The following is a 25895-nucleotide window of genomic DNA, read 5'->3' on the forward strand; positions in this document are numbered from 1 at the left end:
TTCTAGCCAGCCTCTCTATTGTCAAATCATGTTTGTATTCCTAATGCAAAGATGCTCTTCCTGTGCTATTTGAACCCTTGTTTGCAAAATAAGTAATTGATAAGTGTGCGTAAAAACCCGGTAACACACTCTTTTACAGTCAGGCAAATACGGTTAATTTACACAATTGTTTCAAATGGCATAACAACATCTAAAGGTAGTGGAGGCCAAATCCCCATCAGTGAAGTACAATAAGGCACTTACTATAAATGTTTTGTTCCTGCACATTAAAGGTTTGAGAGGGAAAACAAACATCTTATTTGCATGACACTCAACTGACCAGTGGCATAGTAGGCATTGGGCAGTTGACATTCATAATGCAACCCAACATTGTGGAGTTTCACAGGTCTGTTCCTAGATAATTAGACCATTTTAACTTGTTTAGAAGACAAACACGTATTAATACATTAAGCCATGCTCCCAGTTTTGTTGAACTTTCCAACTAGACTTTGCAAGTTGCCTAAAAGAAAGCATGCTAAAAAATATTAATGTGACTGCATTCAAGGGCTGCCCTCTAAAGAACAGGAGATGTACATCAGGTTTACGAACATGACTTGGATATCCTGATGCAAAAACGAGGCCAGTATAAGTAACAACTTGTTAGAAGGATTTTCTATGGATTATAACAACTTCAATAAGTCTTCAAGCAAGTTCATGTTAAGGATTGTTGGTATAAAAAAACCCAGGGCAAAAAAAAAAAATTCAGGGACATGGGACAATTTTGTCGAGGTGCCATCAAAAAGTTGACCGTATAAAGCTATACATGTGGATGGCCCTATTAGTTTCTAAGACTCCACAAGCATACTCCTGTCCTATGTACATAGTAACACGGAAATATCAGAGAAAGGAAAAAACTAACCGTGTAGATTGAAAGCCTACTGTAGAAGTCCCTCAAAGCGAAATACACTGGGTTTAACAGAATGGTTGAATATACAGAAAACATAAAAGGCTCATCCATCTGTAACGACGGTCTACATTTAGGATAGGTATTTCTGAAACAGCCTCTTGTGGATATGACAAGGAAAAGACAAATAGATGGTAATGGCAAGGTTCGTAGTACTCATGAACAGCAGGTGTCCACTGAAAAAAAATCCTTCAATCTACACAAGTCCAAAAAGGGCAAACCCCGTCTGTTCTTGCCATTTCTACACGTAAAAATTAAAGATAAAACAAAATGTTCCATTTCGATGTACAATGCATCAAAAAGTGACGAGGGTACAGAAAGTGCAGAGCCATCGGAAAGTATTCAGACCCCTTGACTTTTTCCACATTGTATTACGTTACAGTCTTATTCTAAAGTGGATTAAATAAATGTCCTCAGCAATCCACACACAATAACCAATAATGACAAGGCAAAAACAGGTTTTTAGTAATTTTTCAAATGTATTAAAAAATAAAAATACCTTATTTACATAAGTATAAGTAAAAACCAAGCCATAAGGTCTTAGTAATTGTCCATAGAGCTCCAAGACAGGATTGTGTCGAGGCAAAGATCTAGGGAAGGGTAGCAAAAAAATGTCTGCAGCATTGAAGGGTCCCAAGAACACCTTAAATGGAAGAAATTTGCAATCACTCTTCCTAGAGCTGGCCACCTGACCAAACTGAGCAATCAGGGGAGAAGGGCCTTCGTCAGGGAGGTGACCAAGAACCCGATGGTCACTAACAGAGCCCCAGAGTTCCTCTGTGGAGATGGGAGAAACTCACCGAATAGAAGTGTGCCAAGCTTGTAGCGTCATACCCAAGAAGAGGGTCTGAATACTTTGTAAATGTAATATTTACATTTTTCATAAATTAGCAAACATTTTTGCTTTGTCATAATGGGGTAATATGTGTAGATTGATGAGGGGGAAAACGATGTAATCAGTTTTAGAATAAGGCCATAAACTAACAAAATGTGGAAAAGGTCAAGGGGTCTGAATACTTTCCGATCGATCTGTACATCATGCTCACATCTCTTTAACAACAGCTCTGCTCCCCTCAGCACATCAACGAAACTCACTGCACTTTGTTCTAACTGTGTGGGAGCAGAACAGGGAAGTGAAGGGACTCCATCATTGGGCGCCAAGCACAGAACTAGTGATTGACCAGGCCCTGAAGCATCATCACCAGGCGCCGGGCTCTCTTGCTGAGAGGACTGTGTGGGTCTGACTGCAGGAACTGGAACAGCTTCTGTCGGACCTGGGACAGCACCGCACTCATGTGGTCCCTCGTCACCGGATCACCATGGTCCAGGTTCATCACAGCATCCTCCAAGTAACTGATACAGACAGAGAGAAGGTTACCACGGGCTTTTAGAAGACTCTGTTTGTACCATTTAAGCCAATAGTATTATTGGCTTGCATGTCCCGAACAATTTGCCCTAATGACCTTGCAGCTGATGGCAAAGATTTGAATGGCTTGATTAAAACAGTAAACGCAGTGGAGTGACCCTGATCGCTCAGCAGCACTGTCCTGTTACCCAATCCAGTGGCTCAACCCAAATGCATCACATCAGATTGTTCCAATTTTACATCTGCAGACCCAATCCAAAGCATTTAAAACCTCTAAGCACAGTTCTCTCAATGGTAATCTTGGGGCTTAAGAGCCATTAACCTCCCAACGCTCAAAGGGACCAATTTCCCTCTAATTTCAGCAAAGTCCTACATTTATATATATCACATACCTTGGACAACAGCCCAATCAGGACTCTTCTCTACTGAGACTGATATGCCCTTAAAAGCCCTTGCAAAGTTACACTGACAGTCCTTAAATTTTGAGGTCAAAATAAGTTAAAACCGATATCTTTTACCATGCATTACAAAGGCATGGAGTGTTTGAAAAAGGCCCTTCATATGTACAGATTCAGTCCCAGAGATGTAGAACTCTCAACAGCTGGCCAGTATCAGGCTGATAGTTTAGGATGTCATTCAAACTGGATTAAGACTGATCATTTGAGCTCTTAAAGAGCAGTAAAGGGACTTGGCAGTGCATTGTCTGGACATGTTTTCATATTCATGGGCCTGTCATGTTCCTATTACACACATTTGTTACATGGTCTAAACTCGTAAAAAGCAGTAGAGCTGCAGTTTGACACAGCTCAACATGGAGGAAATGTGACTAAGGTTTGTCAGTCAGTATGTTCCTTGAGGGAGGCTTGTAAAAGAGAGCACAAACCTGATTAAGAGCAAACACATTCTTAAACACACCTTTGGTGTGTTTAAGAATTAAAATGGATGTGTTTTGATATTAAGAACGAACACATGCTCTTTCAATGACAGACTGACCAGGTGAAAGCTATGATCCCTTATTGATGTAATTTGTTAAATCCACTTCAATCAGTGTATATGTAGGGGAGGAGACAGGTTAAATGATATTTAAGCCTTGAGAGAATTGAGACATGGATTGTGTATGTGTGCCATTCAGAGGGTAAATGGGCAAGACAAAATATTTAAGTCAATTTAAACAGGGTATGGTAGTAGGTGACAGGTGCACCAGTTTGTGTCTAGAACGCTGATGGGTTTTTCACGATCAACGGTTTCCTAGGTTTCCAGACAACTTCTGACATGCTCCTGTGGGTGCGCATGCGTACCTGATCTTGAGCTCAGAGCGTGTGGCCAGGTTAGTGGACAGCTGCTGTATTAGGGACAGCAGCACTGGCTGGATGAGGGGGCAGGGATGCTGGCCAAACACCTGCTGGGAGTCGATGGTCTCGCACACATACAGAACCAGGTTCAGGTCAGAGGCTGACAGGGCCTATAGAGGGGGGTAGGAGGAGAAGAGACCGATCAGACGCCACAGGTATCTTTAAATGATGCCCTCTGACATCCACCACACATTGGACAGGAGACGCTGTGAGCAGCTGGGAGGCAGAGGGGAGCAGGCCTCTCACCTGTTGGAAGGCCTGGTTGAGCTGTCCCTGCTGCAGCAGCTGCAGGATGCTGGCTTGCTGGGCCTGGTAGTCTAGGTGTGCGGTGGGGACAGGCGTGCCTGCAGCAGAGCGCATGGCCTGCATGATGCTGGAGTTCACAGCTGCCTGCTGCTCCTTCATGGCCATACTCACCTCACCCTTCACAATGCGCTGCACCTGGGTCAGGATCGAGTCCTGCAAACTGGACACAGGACCGAACCGGCACCGTTATATACCCAAGGTACACTATCAAAACATTGAAATAGTAAAAAAATTTTGTAAATTCCTACAGACATTTTTTTAAACACTTAAAAAAAAGGTATTCAGTCCAACCTAAAAATCTATAAACTCAAGTGCCATGAAATTAATTGCATCGCAGACTGTGGTTCAATCGAATTTATGTACTGAAATTAAGCCAGGAATAAGGTGTTTGTTTCTGCTCAACCAATCCATTACACAGCCACTCAATATGGCAACCCAAACTGCTTGCTAAGGCATCTGTTTGTGATGCCTGATCAATCTCTAGTTGCTTTACCAATCACTAATACAAAAAAAAAGAAATTGAGCTTTCTGTTGGGCGTTGGTTGGACTTACTTTCCCACCGTCATGTGGAGCTGATGCTGGACCTCAGAGCGGACACTTGCTGTGATGGTGGTGGCCAGCTGATCCGTTGAGTTCTGGAACGTGTCAATCATCTGTTGCAGCTGGCCAATCATAGGATCCCGTGCTTCCTGCTCATGCTGCTTCTTGTTCTTCACATGGGTCTCCAGTTGCTGGATATCTACAGAGGAAAACAAACATCCTCAGTACGACACAAAGATCTGTCAGGCATATTCAGATGTGCTGTTAGCATAATACAAAATCAGCTGAATAAACAAATATAGCAAATATTTACAATGCATACAAAGCCCACTGCTCTTCTTGAATTAAACATATGATAAATGTGAAAAGCTAAAAATGAGGCTAAGTTCTTGACCTTGCTCTCGTGGTACTGCATAAAGCTAACAAACAGCCTGGAGTCGAAATTCTGAGGGTTAACAGTTGGTAATAGGATTGTCTTACACTCATGGGTGCCCTGCTTGAAGCTCTCATTGATCTGCTGGAACATAGACTGGCAGCCTCTCTCAAACACAGGCAGCACAATGCCCTGGAAAGCATCCTTGTAGGCAGCCTGGATAGGCCCCTGCATTGCCTCGGCAGCTGCTCGGCCAATAGCATCTGTGGTGTTCTGCACAGGAAGGGATAGAGATGAATGCTTCAGGTCATTTTTATGTGTGCATTTTGACTGAAGACTAAATAAGAGAGTACTGAATAAGTGAGCTATGACAATTCTACATTCCTTGATCCAATGACCAACCTAGGATTTAGAGCAGAGGTGACCAAACTTTTTTGTCCCACGACCCCATTTTAATATGCGAGTGGAAGGAAAGACATGGGTTCCCGAGAGTCGTAGCTTTTAGAAAATTGGGTCATTACAGCTTATAGCCTCAACCATTCAAAAGTTAACCAAATTGATAGGGAAAAAACAGAATCCCTAATAGCAGATATTGAAGGTTACTCACGTGACCGCTGTTCTATGTACTAAGCGGCGTATTATAATTTATTTTCAACCCCAAGCTTGGGAAATGCGGCTCTAGAAACCATAATGATCTGAAGGTTGCCACTAACCTTTGACTTCACGACTTTGCTAACGTTCTCCTTCAGTGCTGCCTCCACAGCAGTCAGCTTAGCAGCAATGGTGTTACTCATTTGGGCAGTGACAGGCTCCAGGCTCTTGGTGATAGCTGTGAGGTAAGCTCAAACAGTTACCTCAGAGATTTTACACAGTGAAACACTTATTTGATAAAAAAAAACAGAATATGTTATTGGAAAAATTAAGGAAGTGTACTAACTGGGAGGAACAGTCTTCTTCATCTCCTCTCGGAGAGTCTTGTCCAGCCGATTACAAAGGGTGTTACTGAGAGTTTGACCTAGCTGCTGCGAGAGATGCTCCTGGAGCTGCTGGTTACGGGTGTGTCCCTCTGCTAGGATTCTCTCCATCCTCCTCTCTGAGAATCAATGCCGGGTCAAGGATCAGACACAGAGGAACTTGTGTGGTGGGTTGATGCAACAAAATAATGGTCTTAATTAAGCACCTTTCTATAAGACAAAAGGTTCTTGGTTCATTTGAATTTAAATCCATTTAAACTACAATATTTGCATTCATAACACTGCCCTATATATTGCAGTGATCATGGTTGGACGGTGTCCCACTTTTAATACCTTCCTACCGTTCCTGTACCATACCGGGGTGGGTATATGGTATTTCCGGCTATATATTTATATAGTGATCAAAAATAAAACAGATTGCAAGAACAGACCCTCCAGCTCAAAGTCGCACAACTATCTCAAAAGGTTTGCTGCAAAGCAAAAACAAATATTAGACAGCAAGGATCTTGATCCAGGAGGGGATTAAGCAAGAAGCTTGACCTTACAAGCTAACAAGTTAGCCAACCAAATGCATAGCTGGAGCCTTGAGCTGGAAAGAATGTATTAGATAGTTACACTTAGTTATAAAATATTTAGCTGGCAGTAATGAATTTCAAGTGTGACTTGATCACCCCTCTTGAGCTGCACAACAGTAAATCGTCACGAAAGCTTCCGTTTGCTCCTTGTCGTGTGCTCTTTGTAAACAAAGCAGCTGCTTTGGGAAACGGCTTCTCATTTATAATTCTCTATGGTACCAGAAAAAAGGGAGGTCTAGGAGTTGTAATTTGTAACATATCCTAGTTGTAAGGATACGTTCGTGCTCCTGCTGGCTGACCATGACGTGCTCTACGTGGGCTATGACAGAGCTCTGCACGGCGTCCATGTGGCCCGTCACTCTCTGAAGCAGCTCCAGCTGACTCTGATGGAGCTCCGCTATCTCCCTCTGCTGGTTACGGAGCAAAATGAGGAGTTCTTCCAGCACCTCTGGGTTCATCTGCTACAGGTCACATCAGATGACAGAGGAAAGTTGATTTAATTTCACCTTTATTTAACCAGGTGGGCCAGTTGAGAACAAGTTCTCATTTACAACTGGACAAGATAAAGCAAAGCAGTGCGACACAAACAGAGTTACACATTGGATAAACAAACGTACAGTCAATAACACAATAGAAAATTATATATACAGTGTGTGCAAATGAGGTAAGATTAAGGAGGTAAGGCAATAAATAGGCCATAGTGGCGAAATAATTACAATCTAACCATTAAACACTGGAGTGATAGATGTGTAGAAGATGAATGTGCAAGTGGAGATACTGGGGTGCAAAGTAGCAAAAAATAATAATATGGGGATGAGGTAGTTGGGTGGGCTATTTACAGATGGGCTATGTACAGGTGCAATGATTGATAAGCTGCTCCGACAGCTGATGCTTAAAGTTTGTGAGAGAAATATAAGTCTCCAGCTTCAGATATTTTTGCAGTTTGTTCCAGTCATTGACAGCAGAGAACTTGAAAAGTTCAGAAGACCATAACGTCTAAGCAAACCAGGTATACAGAATAATCTACGCATGTGGAACAGTTGGTAGAGCATAGCGCTTGCAATGCCAGAGTTATGGGTTCGATTCCCACGGGGGAACAGTGTGATTTAAAAAAAATTTTTTTTTTAAATGTATGTATGTAAGTCGCTCTGGATAAGCAAGTCTGCTAAATGACAAATGTAAACAAATGTTATTGCTGAAAATACATATAATGGGTGTACATCCTGGTGCCAGCGTCATAATCACAACAAACAACCATGATCACTTACTTGATGATGCTGCTCAGGCTGCCTGGATTGAGAGGCATGAGATGCATCCCTGAAAAGAGAAGGCAGAGAGGCCATTAGACATTGAAGTAAAATAACAGAAAAGGTTTACCATGACTGCCATCACCCACCCGTCATCTTTTTTACTCTTCCTCTTAAGTTTAGGGGAGCCTCTGGGAGAACTCTTCCACTCCTTCACTGGCAGTCTTTGAGACGACCTGGCTCCACAGTTCCCTGAAGACGACTCTAGACTGGCCACCTCATCGTCATGGTCACTGTTACAGGAAAGCAAAACAAGAGGTACAGGATAAGTGCTCACAGTTGGTGATAAGCAAGATTAAGGCATGGGTACAAAAAAACCCTACAGGTTTAGGATGAACATTGAAGGTGCTACACATAGGACTTTTTTGTTGTAGAAATGTTGCATTGTAATTGCATTCAAAAACCATAATATATCTGGCACTAATAGTGGAATGATTGTGCTTCACAGTATTACTTACTCGCCAGTGTTGTGATTAGATGTGATATTCGCCTATTGATTTCTCCTGCCGGAGTGGCATCTGTTGTCAAACTGGGAAAGCTGTCCTGACTTTGTGGCTGTGGTATCTAGTGGAAATGGCAAATTTCCTGGTTGCAAAAATTATACACTATTCGCTCAATTTCAGTTTGTGAGAAAACAAGCAGTTTTGTCAATCATTGTACCATCTAAATCACTGTGAAATATAGTTTCAATAAGAAAAAAATATTGTTTTTACAACTTCTTGAAGCTGATCAAAACTTCAAACAGTGGTTTTGGTCTAACAGCTTCAAATTAGGGCTGACCCCATTTAGTCGACTGGTCGATTTTTTGATCGAAAGGCTGTTGGTCGATCGAGATTTAGTTGAGCAGTAGCAAATAAAAAAATCATGGTGTACAAGACACCTGTCTGACTCGTGCATATCTTGAGTGGAATGATCCATAGTCGAGGCCATGGGACTGGCACAGACTGATGGACTAAGACATTTGCTTACAGAAATTGTATAGTTATATTATGTAAGAACAATGGTGCAGAACAAAAATAATATTTTATAACAAATGTGCTTTCACCCACATTGGATCGTGCTCGTTGTCCACGGGTTTGAAACGTATCAGTGCGCACCTTTTCCAAGACCATGTTGCTATGGCCATAATAGCAACATAGACCAGCATATTGGTGTTGAGAACAATGCTCCAGAATTAGGAGATGAGAAAGCAACACTTACTATAATTGTCTAAGAAAAGTGAGGAGAGGAAACCCAACTTAATTAGGTCTATAATCAATACCCTGTTAAACGTGCCTGGCTATATAAATCATCCATATAGATAGATATAGGTACATATAAATATAATGAGCGATGGCTGTGCGGCATAGGTAAGATGCAGTAGATGGTATAGAGTACAGTATATACATATGAGACGTAGGATATGTAAACATTATATAAAGAGGCATTGTTTAAAGTGACTAGTGATACATTTATTACATCCAATTTTACAGTCTCTCGTCCCAGCTTTGATGCACCTGTACTGACCTCGCCTTCTGGATGATAGCGGGGTGAACAGGCAGTGGCTCGGGTGGTTGTTGTCCTTGATGATCTTTATGGCCTTCCTGTGACATCGGGTGGTGTAGGTGTCCTGGAGGGCAGGTAGTTTGCCCCCGGTGCAGACCTCTACCCTTTGGAGAGCCTTACGGTTGTGGGTGGAACAGTTGTCGTGCCAGGCGGTGACAGCCCGACAGGATGCTCTCGATTGTGCATCTGTAAAGGTTTGTGAGTGTTTTTGGTGACAAGGCAAATTTCTCCAGCCTCCTGAGGTTGAAGAGGTGCTGTTGCGCCTTCTTCACCACACAGTCTGTGTGGGACGACCACTTCAGTATGTCCGTGATGTGTACGCCAAGGAACTTAAACTTTCCACCTTCACTACTAACCCGTCGATGTGGATAGGGCGGTGCTCCCTCTGCTGTTTCCTGAAGTCCATCATCTCCTTTGTTTTGTTGATGTTGAGTGTGAGGTTATTTTCCAGTGTGGTTGCGTTGTCTGCAGACCTATTGGGGCGGTAAGCAAATTGAAGTGGGTCTAGGGTGTCGGTGATGTGATCCTTGACTAGTCTCTCAAAGCACTTCATGATGATGGAAGTGAGTGCTACGGGACAATAGTAATTTATCTCAGTTACCTTTGGTTTCTTGGGTACAGAAACAATGGTGGACATCTTGAAGCATGTGGGAACAGCAGACTGGGATAGGGATTGATTGAATATGTCCGTAAACACACCAGCCAGCTGGTCTGCGCATGCTCTGAGGATGTGGCTAGGGGTGCCGTCTGGGCAGGTAGCCTTGCGAGGGTTAACACGTTTAAATGTTTTACTTACGTTGGCTGCGGTGAAGGAAAGCCCGCAGGTCTTGGTAGCGGGCCGTGTCAGTGGCACGGTATTCTCCTCAAAGTGAGCAAAGAAAACGTTTAGTTTGACAGTGTCCGTGACGGGGCTGTTTTTCTTTTTGTAAGCCATGATTGACTGTAGACCCTGCCATATATTTCTTGTGTCTGAGCCGTTGAATTGGGACTTTACTTTCCAGTCTCCATACTGACGCTTAGCCTGTTTGTTTTCCTTGCAGATGGAATAGCTACACTTAGTATTCAATCATGTTTCCGGTCACCTTGCCATGATTAATAACAGTGGTTCGCGCTTTCAGTTTTGCGAACGCTGCCATCAATCTATGGTTTCTGGTTGGGGAAGGTTTGAATAGTCACCGTGGGTACAACATCACCGATGCACTTGCTAATAAACTTGCTCACAAAATCAGCATATACATCAATGTTGTTGTATAAGGCTATCCGGAACATATCCCAGTCCACGTGATAGAAGCAATCTTGAAGCGTGGGGTCAAATTGGTCGGACAAGCTTTCTGTTTCCTGTTTTCATTTCTGCCTATAGGCTGGGAGCAATAAAATGGAGTCGGTCAGATTTGCCGAAAGGAGGGCTTTGTATGCGTTGCGGAAGTTAGAGTAGCAATGATCCATAATGCTGCCAGCCCGGGTTGCGCATTCGATAAGCGGATACAATTTAGGGAGCCTTGTTTTCAGATTAGCTTTGTTAAAATTCTCAGCTAAAATAAACGCAGCCTCAGGATATGTGGTTTCCAGTATACATAGAGTCCAATGAAGTTCTTTCAGGGCTGTCGAGGTGACTGCTGGGGGGGATATACATGGCTGTGATTATAATCGAAGAGAATTCTCTTGGTAGGTAATGCGGTTGGGCATTTGATTGTAAGGAATTCTCGGTCAGGTGAACAAAAGGACTAGAGTTCCTGTATGTTGTTATGATCACACCACGACTCGTAAATCATAAGGCATACACCCACGCCCTTCTTCTTACCAAAGAGATGTTTGTTTGTCGGCGCGATGCGTGAAGAAACCGGGAGGCTGTACCGACTCTAACGTATCCCGAGTGAGCCATGTTTCTGTGAAACACCCAATCTACCTACCTCATCCCCATACTGTTTTTATTTATTTATTTTCTGCTCTTTTGCACACCAGTATCTACTTGTACATCATCATCATCTGCTCATTTATCCCTCAATCATTATTCGCTCCTATGGCCTATTTATTGCCTACCTCCTCATGCCATTTGCATACAATGTATATAGACTTTATTTTTTCTACTGTGTCATCGGCTTGTTTATTGTTTACTCCATGTGTAACTCTGTTGTTGTCTGTGTCACACTGCTATGCTTTATCTTGGCCAGGTCGCAGTTGCAAATGAGAACTTGTCCTCAACTAGCCTACCTGGTTAAATAAATAAAATAAAAACGAATGTTACAATCTCTGATGTCTCTCTGGAAGGCAACCCTTGCTCGAATTTCATCTACCTTGTTGTCAAGAGACTGGACATTGGCGAGTAGTATACCTCGGGAGCAGTGAGCGATGTGACCGTCTGCGGAGCCTGACCAGAAGACCGCTCCATCTGCACCTTGTGCGGCGCAGTTGTTTTGGGTTGCCTACTGGGATCTGATCTATTGTCCTGGGTGATGGTCCAAACACAAGATTCACTTCGGGAAAGGCGTATTCCTGGTCGTAATGTTGGTAAGTTGACGTTGCTCTCATATCCAATAGTTCTTCCCGGCTGTTATACTCACAGAAATTATTTTAACAGTTTTAGAAACTTTAGAGTGTTGTCTATCCAAATCTACCAATTATATGCATACCCTAGCTTCTAGGCCTGAGTAACAGGTAGTTTACTTTGGGCACACCATTCATCTGGAGGTGAAAATACTGCCCCCTACCCAAGAGAGGTTAACCTAACAGGACAATGACCTAAGCACACAGCCAAGACAATGCAGGAGTGGCTTCGGGAAAAGTATCTCAATGTCCTTGAGTGGCACAGCCAGAGCCCGGACTTGAACCTGATCAAACAAGTCTGTAGAGACCTGAAAATAGCTGTGCAGACTCCCCATCCAACCTGACAACTTGAGGATCTGCAGACAAGAATGGGAAAAAAAACTCTACAAATACAGGTGTGCCAAGCTTGTAGCGTCATACCCAACAGACAAGGTTTTAATCGCTGCCAAATGTGCTTCAACAAAGTACTGAGTAAAGGTTCTGAATACTTACATAACTGAAATATTACATTTATGTTTATACTTTTGCTAAAATGTATAAAAACCTGTTTAGGCTTTGTCATGATTGGGTATTGTGTGTAGATTGATGAGATTTTTAACAATAAAATACATTTTTGAATTAAGCTGTAACTGCACTGTTGGATGTGTCCATATGGAAAAAAACTGTTATTTTTCAACCGGGGCCAGCCCTACTTCAAAACAGCAGTAAAAAATATATTTTGAAATTGAAAACATTTTTCAATTCATTTTCCAGGATTTAGATGGTAAAATGACTTCCTAAGCTATTCAGTGCTAGTTCTCTCACAAACTGAAATTGAGCAAACGGTTTGAATTTTAGCAACCAAGAAAATTGCGATTTCCACTAGAAAACACATCCACGGTCAGAACAGCTTTCGCAGTTTGACAACAGATGCCGCTCCGGCAGGCAAAATCAATAGACAAATATCACAGCCAATCACAACACTGGTGGGTAAGTAATACTGTAAAACACCATCATTCCACTATTAGCACCAGATATTATGGACATTTTCTGAAATTACAATGCAAAAACATCCTATGTGTAGCAGCTTTAAATCAGAATCAAGTTTACCTTTACAAGCAAACTTCAAATCAAGCACTGACCTCCGAAAAACACAGCAAATACCACAGCCTTCCAGGGTAATTGAGAACTGAAAGGGAGTTCCAGAGATGTCTATCTTACCTCTGTTCTGCACTGGCGTCCTGACTGTCATTCTGGGTTAAGTGGTAGGTGCGTCTGTGGTATGGAGAGGACATGTGTCTGTCCTTAATTTCCTCCCTCGAACTAAGAGAAACAAAGAGACCCGTGTATGCTCTGGGGTTTCTTGCATCGGTAAAGACATTGTGCTTATGTCAGTGTGTGAACTTACCAGTCTCCCAGGCCATTGTCTCGCAGGCTGTTGCGTGTTTCCCGTGTGATGTCAGGAGCTGCAGGCCACGGGTGGCTCACATTGTTGTCTGAGCAGGAGGCAGCGGCAGCAGCATTCTCCTGTGACAGGGCGTTCTCCAGTAGTGAGGGGGTGTTACTCAGCCTCTGTTCCGCCTCCACTGCTCCTACTACAGCACCCAGCTCCAGGGGCAGATGGCCATGGTCAGAGCTGTTCCGGTTTCGTGGAGAGAGGAGGTGAAGAGCTGAGGCTGCAGAAGCCATGCTGTCTGTGTGGAGGGCTGGGAGAGTTTCTCGAGATTCAGCTCCAGACATCCCCCCCAGGCCTCGCTGCAGTGTCTCAGAGGCGATCTCAGGTATGTCCTGAGACATGGCCGTGGAGGCAGACGAGATGACGTCCGGAGAGCGGGCCCGGGTAGGAGAGGCCTGCTGAATCAGCATAGGCTCAATGACCTGCGGGTCCAGCGAGAGGGGCGGGTTTGGAGAGGGAAGCCCCTGTAGAGGGCGGAAGGGGTAGGTGAGGGGGAACATGAGCGTATGAGGAGTGGTCTCTTGTGGAAGATGGTACATCTTTATGAGACAGCCGGGAAGACCAAAATGGAACAAGGAGTAAGGATAATGTCACATACGATGGAGAGGGACGAAAGGTCTTGTAAGTTGACATGAACATGTTACTTTAGCCCCTCAGACTGTCCAATTGTGTGGCACACATCCTGCTTTCGAACTGTGTGTAATGACGGCATCATGTTGTAAGTGTGTATGTGTCTGTGCATGCATATTTGGCCTACCGGCATGTTGTCCCCTAAGCCTGCGATGAGGATGGAGTTGCTCTCCACAGATATCTTAGGGCTCTGGGTCAGCTCCTCTCCTCCCCTGCAGACATTACCATCACTGGAGTCAGGGACGTCAAACCACAAATCGGTTTGCCTGCTCATTCTAGTTAATTATGAATTCCTCTCCTCTTATGCACTCTTCGAGTAGACCTACCTGGCGCCACTGTCAGAGTTGCTGCTCATGGCTGTCACTATGGTCAGGCTGCTGGCACTGCTGCCTGGGGAGGCTGGGACCTGGGGGACAAAGGTAGAAACAAAATGAAAAGCAGGATCAAGATCCAGGAGTAATCTTCCATCCTTGGATATTCACTGTATTTTGATAGAATAGAGAGCATTTGGAACAGGACATACCGAAGCACTGGGGGTCATGAAGGCGTCAGGGGTCATGAGCTTGGGCATAGCAGCAGTGCCGGAGGGGGACAGGAAGTCAGCAAGAGCGGGAATCTTGCAGAGATCATTTTCGGAGCCGCATCCAGACTCCTTATCAGAGCTCAAACCTTCCACACTCATGTCTGTCAAGTGATCTGAAAAACCTAGGAAAGTACAAATATGGATTTTTATCCATGAAAAATTGGGATAACATTTCTAAAATCTCACTTAAAACGCAGAAGAGGATAGTTTTGGTTTATGAAGACTAACAGTTTACCTAACTCACCAAAGCCATTATTTGAGTTCGAGTGAGGCAGGAACAAGGATGAGCCAGAGCCAAGGTTTGGCTGGAACCAGATCTGCACATCTTGAAGGGACCTGTGGGCAGAAGAATACATCAACACCCATATGGGTGTATGAAATGGGATACTATATAATTTAAATGCAGACCTCTTAGTAGATATGGTAATAATGACCATGAATAAGGACACTCACTTTGTGTGAACACAATATAGCTTGATTTGGATCCCAGCTTTGGATTCCATTGTGCCCTGGTTGCCATCTAGAGATAAAGGGAAGAACAAGTCTTAATAAAACATAAGCAAAAATTTGACCCATGATAATTCAGAGTTAGACCAGCCCATCGTTAGATCCGGTTACAGTGGTAATGGGTATAAAAGGTGAAGCCCACCTGCAGTCATACTCTCGCTCTCCTCGTCTGGCGGGAGGACCTCCGTGTGGCACAGGCGGCTGTGGCTGACATCCTGAACACCGAAGCTAAGCACAGGGTGTGTGAGCAGAAACTCTGACACGGCTGTGAAGCTGGCTCTGCCTTTTTCCTGGTCCTGCAACAACTCCATCACATACAACACCTAGAGGGACAACACAAACCAGGGTCAATTAATCATTATACTAATATCCAACAGGATTACAGTTGAAAGATTACAGTGACACAGCAGAACATAAAAAGTTATTCTGACCTTTCTCTGTACGTCACTGAGGATGAGGCATTCTGCAGACAGGTCCAGACTGGCCTTCAGACAGGGCAGGACTGAGGAGTTGAACGGGTCTGGAGAGAACCTAGAGCACACGTACATAGGCTCTTGTTAAAACATGTCCAGTAACAGATAACTTGCAAGCATAAAAGCATAGCGAAACCCACAGGTAAAACAGTCAGACCTGATGGTCTGCAGGCAGGTCCATGACACTGTGCACCACATCTTCAACTCCTGGTTCTGATCAGCTCCAGTAATCAGAAAGCGCCAGAATGGAACACTAAAAAGGCAAAAGGGGAAGAACATTTATTAATCTCTCATGGGCACTTAAGAGAAAATGACTGATTGCATTGGGTAATGCTGAAAAAGATGGCACCTACACGTGTCTACCTAACCCAGTGGAACTCAAAATGAACATGTATTTATTACCGATTTTAAAATGTAGTCTGATTAAAAATTTTAAAAGATACAACCCCCCCACCCAAAACAAAGTCTTATACCCTAAATCCTCCCAACGCCTGTTAAGATAAAGAGTAAAGCAGCAGTAGTTACTTACTCTGGGTCCTGTTTCTTGTGGTTGTCACAGAACAGCAGGCAGGAAAGGGGCTTCCCGTTGTGGGGCTGCCACTCGTGTAGACATCTGTGGAAGAAGCCGGGGAGAGGACTTCACAAAGGAAAGTCAAAGTAACCATAGAGAAACAGCTGGAATGTTCAAGAATATAATTGAATAGTATCAAATTTAGTAAGTGAGTAAAAAGGTCTACCTTGGCTGGTCCTGTCCTTCAATGTAGATTTGCCAGAACTTTACATATCCATCATGACTGGCTGTGGCCAAAACTGTGCCATCCGGAGACAGGGCACCTTCACTGATGCGCTGGAGAAAAAAAAAGAAAAACCCCATACTCAATTTCTACACTAACAACCAGCCCGTAAATAAGTGCTTTCCATACTGGAAACAGACCATGTGATAACTAAATTATTTAAATGCCCTACATCTGTATGTCCTTTTATGGTTATAACTCCATCCTTCAGGTCAGTGGCATCTACTGGCCAGGTGCCATTGTTGCTGCGGAGGATCTCCAGATCCCACACTTCAGCCTGGGGAGAAAAGACAGGACAATCAGCTGAAGGGAGGGAGTAAAGGAAATAGTACAAATGGAGGAGGCAGCGGCATTTGTAAATAGTCCGGTTATGTGTAAGCAGGGCATACAGTGCCTTCAGGAAGAACTTTTTTCGAATTTTGTTGTGTTTCAAAGTGGGATTAAAATGGTTATAGTTTACATTTTTTGTCAATGATCTACACATATACTCTGTCAAATTGGAAGAACATTTTGACCGTTTGTAAAACAAAATAAGACACTAATATAGCTCGATTAGATAAGTATTCAACCCCGAGTCAATACATGTTAGAATCACCTTTGGCAGCGATTACAGCTGCGCGTCTTTCTGAGTAAGACGAAGAGCTTTGCACACCTAGATTGTGCAACATTTGTCCATCATTATTTTCAAAATTCTACCTCAAAATTGGTTGTTGATCATCACTAGACAACCATTTTCAGGTCTTGCCATAGATTTTCAAGCAGATTTAAGTCAACACTGTAACTCGGCCAATCAGGAACATTCACCGTCTTCTAGGTCAGCAACTTCAGTGTACATTTGGCCTTGAGTTTTAGGTTATTGTCCTGTTGAAAGGGGATTCTCTCCCAAAGTCTGGTGGAAAGTAGACTGAACCAGGTTTTCGTCTAGGATTTTGCCAATTTGTAGCTCTATTCCGTTTTTTTTAACCTAAAAAACTCCCAAGGCCTTAACAATTCCAAGCACACCCGTAACATGATGCAGCAACCACTATATACTTGAAAATACAGAGAGTAGTACTCCGTAATGTGTTGTATTGGATTTGCCCCAAACATAATGCTTTCTATTCAGGACAAAGTTCATTTCTATTCCACATTGTTTGCAGTATTTTAATGCCTTGTTGCAAACAGGATGCATGTTTTAGAATATTTGCTATTCTGTAAAGTCTTCCTTCTTTTCACTCTGTCATTTAGGTTAGTATTGTAGAGTAACTGCACTGTTTCTTGTCCATCTCCTATCACAGCCATTAAACTCTGCAACTGTTTTAAAGTCACCATTGGCCTCATGATGAAATCCTTGAGGGGGTTCCTTCCTCTCTGGGCAGGAGAAGGACGCCTGTATCTTTATAGTGACGGTGTATTTACACAACATTCAAAGTGTAATTAATAACTTCACCATGCTCAAATGGACATTCCATTTTATTTCTTTTTTTTTTACCCATGTAACAATAGGTGCCCTTCTTTGCGAGGCATTGGAAAACCTCCCTGGTCTTTGTGGTTGAATCTGTGTTTGGAATTCACTGCTTGATTGAGGGACCTTACAGATAATTGGATGTGTGGGGTATAGAGATGAGACAGTCATTCAAAAATCATGTTAAACACTATTACTGCATGCAACTTATGTGACAACCACATTTTTACTGCTGAACTTATTTAGGCTTGCCATTACAAAAGGGCTGAATACTTATTGACTAAAGACATTTCAGATTCTATATATTTTCTTATTAATGTGTAAAAAATAATCAAAAAACATAATTCCAATAACATTATGTGGGGTATTGTGTGTGGGCCAGTGACATTTCCATTTAATACTTTTTAAATTCAGGTTGTAACAACAAAATGTGGAAAAAGTCAATGGGCGTGAATACTTTCTGAAGGCACTGTACATACTCTGTCTTCATGCAGTAGGGCCAGGGTCTGGCTGGCATCCTCGGGGTTCTCTTCATTGTCCTCTAGGATGAAGGGACACCAGATCAACCTCCTATTGGAGTTCAGAGGTGTGTCCTCAGGCCTCCGGACGTGGACAATGACTTGATCGCTGGGAAGTATGTGGGTTAAGGTGCATAACACACAGCTGTACACACATCACACTATCCTATACAATGTGCTTTTAAATGGTCAAAACCAGGTAAATGTATATTGTTACATGAAACAGTAGGAAAGAACCAAGGGAAGTGCTATTATTGAGTAGAATGAGGAGGATACAGGATCTTGCTGCTATGGCAGGTGAGCTGCCAGATGACCAGGTTACCAGCCTCGTCAACACATCCCAGCAGGGTGGAGTCCAGGTGTGCGAAGGCCAGGTCTGTGACTGCACCAGTGAAGCCCTTCAGCAGGGTGCGCTCTGCCGAGCCCAAGCTCAACACACGGATCATGGCCTGGTTGTTTGCTCCTGCACACAAGTACAAAACATGAGTTTGCCAACTTCTGTCACATTCAGAATCAATCCAGACCTTTTGGTTTTTACATTGATAGCTAAAGCAAAGTTGAATGCCAAGGGTCCAAAGCATAGTGCAGTACTTGTGAAAAAAACAATATTGGTTCAGTGTATGTTTTACCACAGATTTCTATAACCTCCAGTCGTTTGTAATTCTGTCATCACTATAAAGTTAAGTGATTTGATGACAGGCAGAGGGAGATCAAGATTCTAGCCAAAGAGATAACACAGGGGTCTTGGCAGTCACACAGCCAAAAGCAAATACATTTCTTATCCACTGTTAATCAAACAAATAGACCTTCCTTTAACCTTTGCAACAACACCATGCATTTCTGGCTGCAAAATGCTAAGAGCAGGTTTCTAAAGTGCAATTTTTGGGGCAGACTGAAAGCAACAAAAAAAAAGCACCAAAAAAAGTGTTTGTGGTTTCCAAAGAATACAAATCTGAATGGGTACGTAAGGTCAGAGTAGGAAATGTGCATTTCCTGAACATTAAATACAAAGAAAATCCAATGAAATGGGTACAAAATGGTCAGATCAATACTGACATCAAGGAAATTCTAAACAAATTGAGACGTGATCTCTTTAAAGGACACAAGAATAATCATTATTCCATTCTCACTACGCGCCACTCAAAATGCTTAGAACAAATAAAAAGGGAATCGTTCACAAGCACATGTGCATCTGACAGTCTTGGTAATGTGTGTTTTTGGCAGGGACGGGCATTTAAAATGATTTTACTATTTGAATAATATAATTTCATTTTAAGTGCATTCGTTAATTATTCAGACCACTTGACTTGTTACAGCCTTATTCTAAAATTGATTAAATAAAAGTAATTCATTTACACACAATCCATTCTTGGAGCTCTATGGGCAATTCCTTTGACCTCATGGCTTGGTCTTTGCGCTGACATTCACTGTCAACTGTGGGACCTTATATAGACAGGTGTGCCCCTTTCCAAATCATGTCCAATCAATTAAATTTACCACAGGTGGACTCCTAGTTGTAGAAACATCAAGGATGATCAATGAAAACAGGACACACCTGAGCTCAATTTCAAGTCTCATGCAAAGGTCGGAATACTTATGTAAATAATGTATTCCTGTTTAATTTTTATACATTTGAAAACATATATAAAAACCTGTTTTTGCTCTGTCACTATAGACTATTGTGTGTAGATTGATGTTTTTTAAATTTAAAAACATCTATTTTAGAATAAGGTTGTAACGTAACAAAATGTGGAAAAAGTCAAGGGGTCTGAAACCTTTCCGAAAGCACTGTATTTGGATTTCTGGACAAATTTTATACATAGAAATTGACATATCATTAACCAATCACAGCCCTCCTTTAGGATTGCACATTCAGTAAATCACCAGCAGAGGGAGTTCCCTTTGAATCCATTTTCCCATACACACTGTTGGTGGTGCCCATAAAAGCTATCATAAATTCAGAATTAGCAGAGAGCCCACTGGAAATCTGATGTACTTGTAGCGTATACTGTTCCAAACAAAGTCAAAATGAACAAAATCAAAAAGGGTAGTTCTGAGAAAATCATAAATAAGTTGAATCAATGGTATGTGAACAATTTTATTTAAGAATCTAGACATTCTCCATGTTAGAGCACACCTAAGAGTATAACGACACCAAGATGTCTATATCATGTACAGTTCACAGGCAGCATGTATAGGTCTAAAAAAAAGTCCAAAAATTGCCAGTTTCATCATGATCATCGCAATAATGGTTTGTGATACAAATGTGAAAAGTATGTTCAACATTCTTATGTAAGAATTGCCAGAAAAATCAGAGATTACAAAAATATTTTCTGCTCCCGCTGGAATTTCCCCCATTGTTAAAATGAAAGGCTGCCTTTAGTCTGAATGTTGAGTTTGATCTGAAACCATTCCTGTGATTTTGCTATCCATTTGAAATAAAACTGTATATGCTTATTATGAAGGCAATGTGTGATATTGCCACCTATTGTAAATTAAAAAAGGACATTTACTGAAGTAAATGTGGTGTGCCAGCTAATCTTAATAGTGGTAGTGACGGGAGTAGTAATGGTAGTAAGGAAAGGAAGATACTGTCAGTTGTACAACTGAAATGTGCATTTAACCCAACCCCTCTGAATCAGAGGTGAGGGGAGGCTGCCATAATCAACATCTTCAGCGCTCGGGGAACAGTGGGTTAACTAACTGCCTTGCTCTGGGGCAGAAAGACAGATTTTTACCTTGTCAGCACAGGGATTCGATCCAGCAACATTTTTGTTACTGGCCCAATGCTCTAACAACTAGGCTACCTGTGGTAATAACATGTTTTCCATAGGCTTTGTTAGTTATCGTGACCTATTTTTGGGTGGTTTGTAGGTGTGGAGTTATTAGTAGGCTAGAGTGCACTATATCATCATAAGCTCTCAAAATGTTTCAGTGGCAATGATTTCAGTTTACAATGTTGAAGCCAACGAATGGCGAAGCGGTCTAAGGCACTGCATGCATATATATGCATAATATATATACACTGTCGTAGCAGAATCAGAATTCTTTAGTTAACATTTATAAATATATATTTTATTTCATGCTTATGCAAGTTATTTGTCATTAGAATGTCTTTTTGATAATACTGTTGGCCGTTTGCAGTTCTCTGTCAGGTTTCAGTTACTTGGGCCACAGAAAGGGGAGAGGTCAAGCTTGTCTTCATATGTAAACATATCTTTTAAACCATGTGAAGGGATGATTGAGGGGGAACAAATTATCTCTTGGCTCTACAATGTCTGTGTGCCAGTCACTGCCTCTCTGTGATCTTGTCCAGGAGGGGGTGTATTTGATATATGCCATTGGGTGAGGCAATGGTGGGTCCTGAGTGGTACCAAGAGCGAGATAAGAACATAGTTTAGGAGACAAAGCTGAAGGATCATTTATAGCCAATGCTGTCTGGCTATGTGTGTCTTTGCTATAAAGGATCTCAGTTGCAATGAGTAAGAACTCAGAGAATTCATTTATTAGACACTGAATTGATCTGAGAGTCACAGGGTTGTGATGGAACTCATAATAATTAAAGATGGACTTTATGATAACTGACTTGTGTGGTAGCTTGCTCTCATTATGTGGTAATACAGGAAATGTCCACTACAACATACATATACACACACACATATATATACACATACACACAGTTGACGTCAGAAGTTTACATACACTTAGGTTGGAGTCATTTGTTTTTCAAGCACTCCACAAATTTCTTGTTTACAAACTGTAGTTTTGGCAAGTCGGTTAGGACATCTACTTTGTGGATGACACAAGTAATTTTTCCAACTATTGTTTATTTCACGGTATCACAATTCCAGTGGGTCTGAAGTTAACATACACTAAGTTGACTGTGCCTTTAAAGAGCTTGAAAAATTCCAGAAAATGTCATGGCTTTAGAAGCTTCTGATAGGCTAATTGGCATTTGAGTCAATTGGAGGTGTACCTGTGGATTTATTTCAAGGCCTACCTTCAAACTCAGTGCCTCTTTGCTTGACATCATGGGAAAATCAGAAAGAAAATGGGAGACCTCCACAAGTCTGGTTCAGCCTTGGGAGCAATTTCCAAATGCCTGAAGGTACCATGTATATCTGTACAAACAATATAGTACCCAAGTATAAACACCATGGGACCACGCAGACATCATACCGCTAAGGAAGGAGATGCATTCTGTCCCCTAGAGATGAACGTACTTTGGTGCTTAAAGTGCAAATCAATCCCAGAAAAACAGCAAAGGACTTGGTGATGATGCTGGAGGAAACTGGTACAAAAGTATCTATATCCACAGTAAAACAAGTCATATATCGACATATCCCGAAAGGCCACTCAGCAAGGAAGAAGCCACTGCTCCAAAACCACCATAAAAAAGCTAGACTACGGTTAGCAACTGCACATGGGGACAAAGGTTGTACAAATAAAACGGTTTGGCCATAATGACCATTGTTATGTTTGGAGGAGAAAGGGAGATGTTTGCAAGCCGAAGAACACCATCCCAACCGTGAAGCACAGGGGTGGCAGCATCATGTTCTGGGGGTGCTTGCTGTAGGAGGGACTGGTGCACATCAGAAAATAGATGGCATCGTGAGGGAGGAAAATTTGTGGAAATATTGAACAACATCTCAAGACATCAGTCAGGAAGTTAAATCTTGGTCGCAAATGTGTCTTCCAAATTAACAATGACCCCAAGCATACTTCCAAAATTGTGGCAAAATGGCTTAAGGACAACAAAGTCATGGTATTGGAGTGGCAATCACAAAGCCCCAACCTCAATGCTATAGAAAATTTGTGGGAAGAACTGAAAAAGTGTGTGCAAGCAAGGAGGCCTACAAACCTGACTCAGTTACAGCAGCTCTGTCAGGAGGAATAGGCCAAAATTCACCCAACGTATTGTGGGAAGCTTGAGGAAGGCTACCCGAAACGTTTGACCCAAGTTTAAACAATTTAAAGGCAATGCTACCAAATACTAATTGAGTGTATGTAAACTTCTGACCCACTGGGAATGTGATGAAAGAAATAAAAGCTGAAATAAACCAATCACTCTCTCTACTATTAAGACATTTCACATTCTTAAAATAAAGAGGTGATCCTAATTGACCTAAGACAGGGATAATTTCTTAGGATTAAATGTCTGGAATAGTTTAAATGCATTTGGCTTAGGTGTATTTAAACTTCCAACTTCAACTGTATATGTGTATATATAATGATCAGATTATACCAAGTAACAAGGGATGGTAATGCATGGTTCCACACCAGAGGAAGCTGGTGAAGGGAGGATGGCTAATAATAATGAATTAAATGGAGTAAATGGAATGCTATCAAACATGGAAACCAGGTGTTTGATGAGTTTGAGACCATTTTATATTTTACTATTCCTTTCCTCCGCATTTAAAACTTCCACCAGCCACCACTGTTCCAAACTCACCTCGGATGGCATATGCCAGGTATGCGTTAGAGACCGCAATGAGGTTGCCGTAGTAATACTTGTGCTCCCAGTCGTACTTGGCGACAGGCTGGATTTTTACCTGCATGGAACAGGAAAGAGTCAAAATTAAAGGACCCATATACTTACAACAGAGCAACACTGAGTCAAGAACATTGTATATTGTGTTAACATGAGGACAGATGTTCAAATAATGGTAGTAAGCGCAAAACAGTGCTCGGTAATAAATTGCTTAGCTATCTAGAGATATCTAGACTTGAGACAACCACCCTTGCCTAAAAAAAATTGTCTTTACATTGTTTGTCTGATAACGTTGGTGTAATCACGCCGGTGACCTTTTTCATGTCCTCAAGGACAGTTGAGGGTCCCAGTGCAGCCGTTTTGATCTCAATATTAAATCATTACTCAGTAACATCTAAAAAATGTACTGTAATCGTTACAATTGTTTTTATTTTCCAATGGTAAAAAAGCAACAAAAATAGTTTAACAAAGAAAATGTATCAAGCAAGAATTTTGCTAGGACTGTATGGGAGTGGTCTAAGTGCATTAACCCACAGTTAGGAATGTGGTGCGGGTATACAACCTGAAAACTAGCTTTTATTGGCAGAGCGGTATGGAACAATTAAGTGTAAAAGTATTTGGTTTGAAATATACTAACGTATCAAAAGTAAAAGTATTAAATATGTAAAATTCCTTAAATTAAAAAAGGAACCTCTGGCTGGAATGGATCTTGTTAGCTACCCACACATGCTGCATATAGTCAAGTTTAAGCAGACATGAAAAATGCCACAAGGCATAGACATATTGAAAGCATTCAATGATTTACTGGTCGCCAAAGTCCCTATACAGCTACAGTACTTTAGAAAAAAAGATACCGGTTGCTTGCATGCGTATCGGCCATGAAAAGCCAACTGGCATTTGAGGTGCTGACCTGTTGCACCCTCGACAACCACTGTGATTATTATTATTTGACCCTGCTGGTCATCTATGAACATTTGAACATCTTGGCCATGTTCTGTTATAATCTCCACCCAACACAGCCAGAAGAGGACTGGCCACCCCTCATAGCATGGTTCCTCTAGGTTTCTTCCTAGGCTCCAGCCTTTCTAGGGAGTTTTTCCTAGCCACTGTGCTTCTACACCGGCATTGCTTGCTGTTTGGGGTTTTAAGCTGGGTTTCTGTACAGCACTTTATGACATCAGCTGAAGGATTTTATAAATAAATTTGACATGCTAGCTGCCGCATTTTCCAGATTTTTCTGAATAAATAAAATAACAAAATCAGTACTTGTCCCCGCTTTCTTTTTTTGCCGTGGTTAGGGCTGTGGAGGACATGAAATTGTCAAGCAAATAACTGCCGGTCTCAAAGTAATTGACTTTAACTAACAAACACATGTATGGTTCCCACCGGGAAGCATTGAGGAGGAAGTGTGATGGTGCTTTGCTGGTGACACTGATTTTTTTAGAATTCAAGGCACACTTAACCTGCACAGCATTCTGCCACAAACTATCATTTGTTTTTCAACAGGACAATGACCCAACACACCTCCAGGCTGTGTAAGGGCTATTTGACCAAGGAGGAGCGTGATGGAATTTTTTATTTTACCTTTATTTAACTAGGCAAGTCAGTTAAGAACAAATTCTTATTTTCAATGATGGCCTAGGAACAGTGGGTTAACTGCCTGTACTCGGGGATTTGAACTTGCAACCTTCCGGTTACTAGTCCAACGCTCTAACTACTAGGCTACCCTGCCGCCTCCATAATCACCTGACCTCAACCCAATTCAGATGGTTTAGGAGGAGTTGGACCGCAGAGTGAAAGAAAAGTAGCCAACATGTGCTCAGGATAAAGCATTCCAGGTGAAGCTGGTTGAGAGAATGTCAAGAGTGTGGAAAGCAATCAAGGCAAAGCGTGGCTACTACTGATTTCTTTAACACTTTTTTTGGTTACTACATGAAACCATGTGTGTTATTTCATAGTTGATGTCTTCACTATTATTCTACAATGTAGAAAATAGTACAAATAAAAGAAAACCCTTAAATGAGTAGGAGTCCCCAAACTTTTGACTGGTACTATATGCAGAGGGAATGATTTATTTAAAAAAATAGAGTTTTTTTTAAACACTTCCTCATATGCCACTGAGACCAGCATTTCTCTAGTGTTCCATTGGTTTTCAAATCAACTTTCTTTAGTTGTTTACATTTACATTTACATTT

At 42.0% G+C, this 25895-nt stretch overlaps 1 protein-coding gene across 6 annotated transcripts in view; it reads right to left on the minus strand.

The window, feature by feature from the left end:
• Nucleotides 1–1850: 1850 nt before the first annotated feature.
• The window catches only part of LOC124037029 (enhancer of mRNA-decapping protein 4-like), a 30611-nt gene continuing 6566 nt past the window's right edge, over nt 1851–25895 (minus strand). The window contains exons 4-29 of one of the 6 annotated variants that reach the window (XM_046351668.1): nt 23662–23761; nt 18486–18672; nt 18171–18318; nt 16420–16524; nt 16191–16300; nt 15983–16066; nt 15611–15706; nt 15412–15511; nt 15123–15303; nt 14927–14993; nt 14718–14809; nt 14414–14595; nt 14217–14296; nt 14018–14120; nt 13213–13799; nt 13026–13127; nt 7826–7969; nt 7698–7746; nt 6707–6890; nt 5818–5973; nt 5594–5709; nt 4988–5153; nt 4520–4706; nt 3908–4127; nt 3608–3771; nt 1851–2296 (exon numbers count right to left, since the gene is read on the minus strand). In XM_046351668.1, coding sequence (XP_046207624.1) covers nt 2113–2296; nt 3608–3771; nt 3908–4127; nt 4520–4706; nt 4988–5153; nt 5594–5709; nt 5818–5973; nt 6707–6890; nt 7698–7746; nt 7826–7969; nt 13026–13127; nt 13213–13799; nt 14018–14120; nt 14217–14296; nt 14414–14595; nt 14718–14809; nt 14927–14993; nt 15123–15303; nt 15412–15511; nt 15611–15706; nt 15983–16066; nt 16191–16300; nt 16420–16524; nt 18171–18318; nt 18486–18672; nt 23662–23761 — 3894 coding nt within the window. In that variant the 3' untranslated portion in view covers nt 1851–2112. Of the gene's footprint in view, nt 2297–3607; nt 3772–3907; nt 4128–4519; nt 4707–4987; nt 5154–5593; nt 5710–5817; nt 5974–6706; nt 6891–7697; nt 7747–7825; nt 7970–13025; nt 13128–13212; nt 13800–14017; nt 14121–14216; nt 14297–14413; nt 14596–14717; nt 14810–14926; nt 14994–15122; nt 15304–15411; nt 15512–15610; nt 15707–15982; nt 16091–16190; nt 16301–16419; nt 16525–18170; nt 18319–18485; nt 18673–23661; nt 23762–25895 lie in introns of all 6 variants that reach the window. The other 5 variants (XM_046351676.1, XM_046351659.1, XM_046351653.1 and 2 more) reach the window with 5 other exon arrangements.

The sequence above is a fragment of the Oncorhynchus gorbuscha genome, linkage group LG01 (assembly GCF_021184085.1).
Source record: "Oncorhynchus gorbuscha isolate QuinsamMale2020 ecotype Even-year linkage group LG01, OgorEven_v1.0, whole genome shotgun sequence".
Classification (NCBI taxonomy): domain Eukaryota; kingdom Metazoa; phylum Chordata; class Actinopteri; order Salmoniformes; family Salmonidae; genus Oncorhynchus; species Oncorhynchus gorbuscha.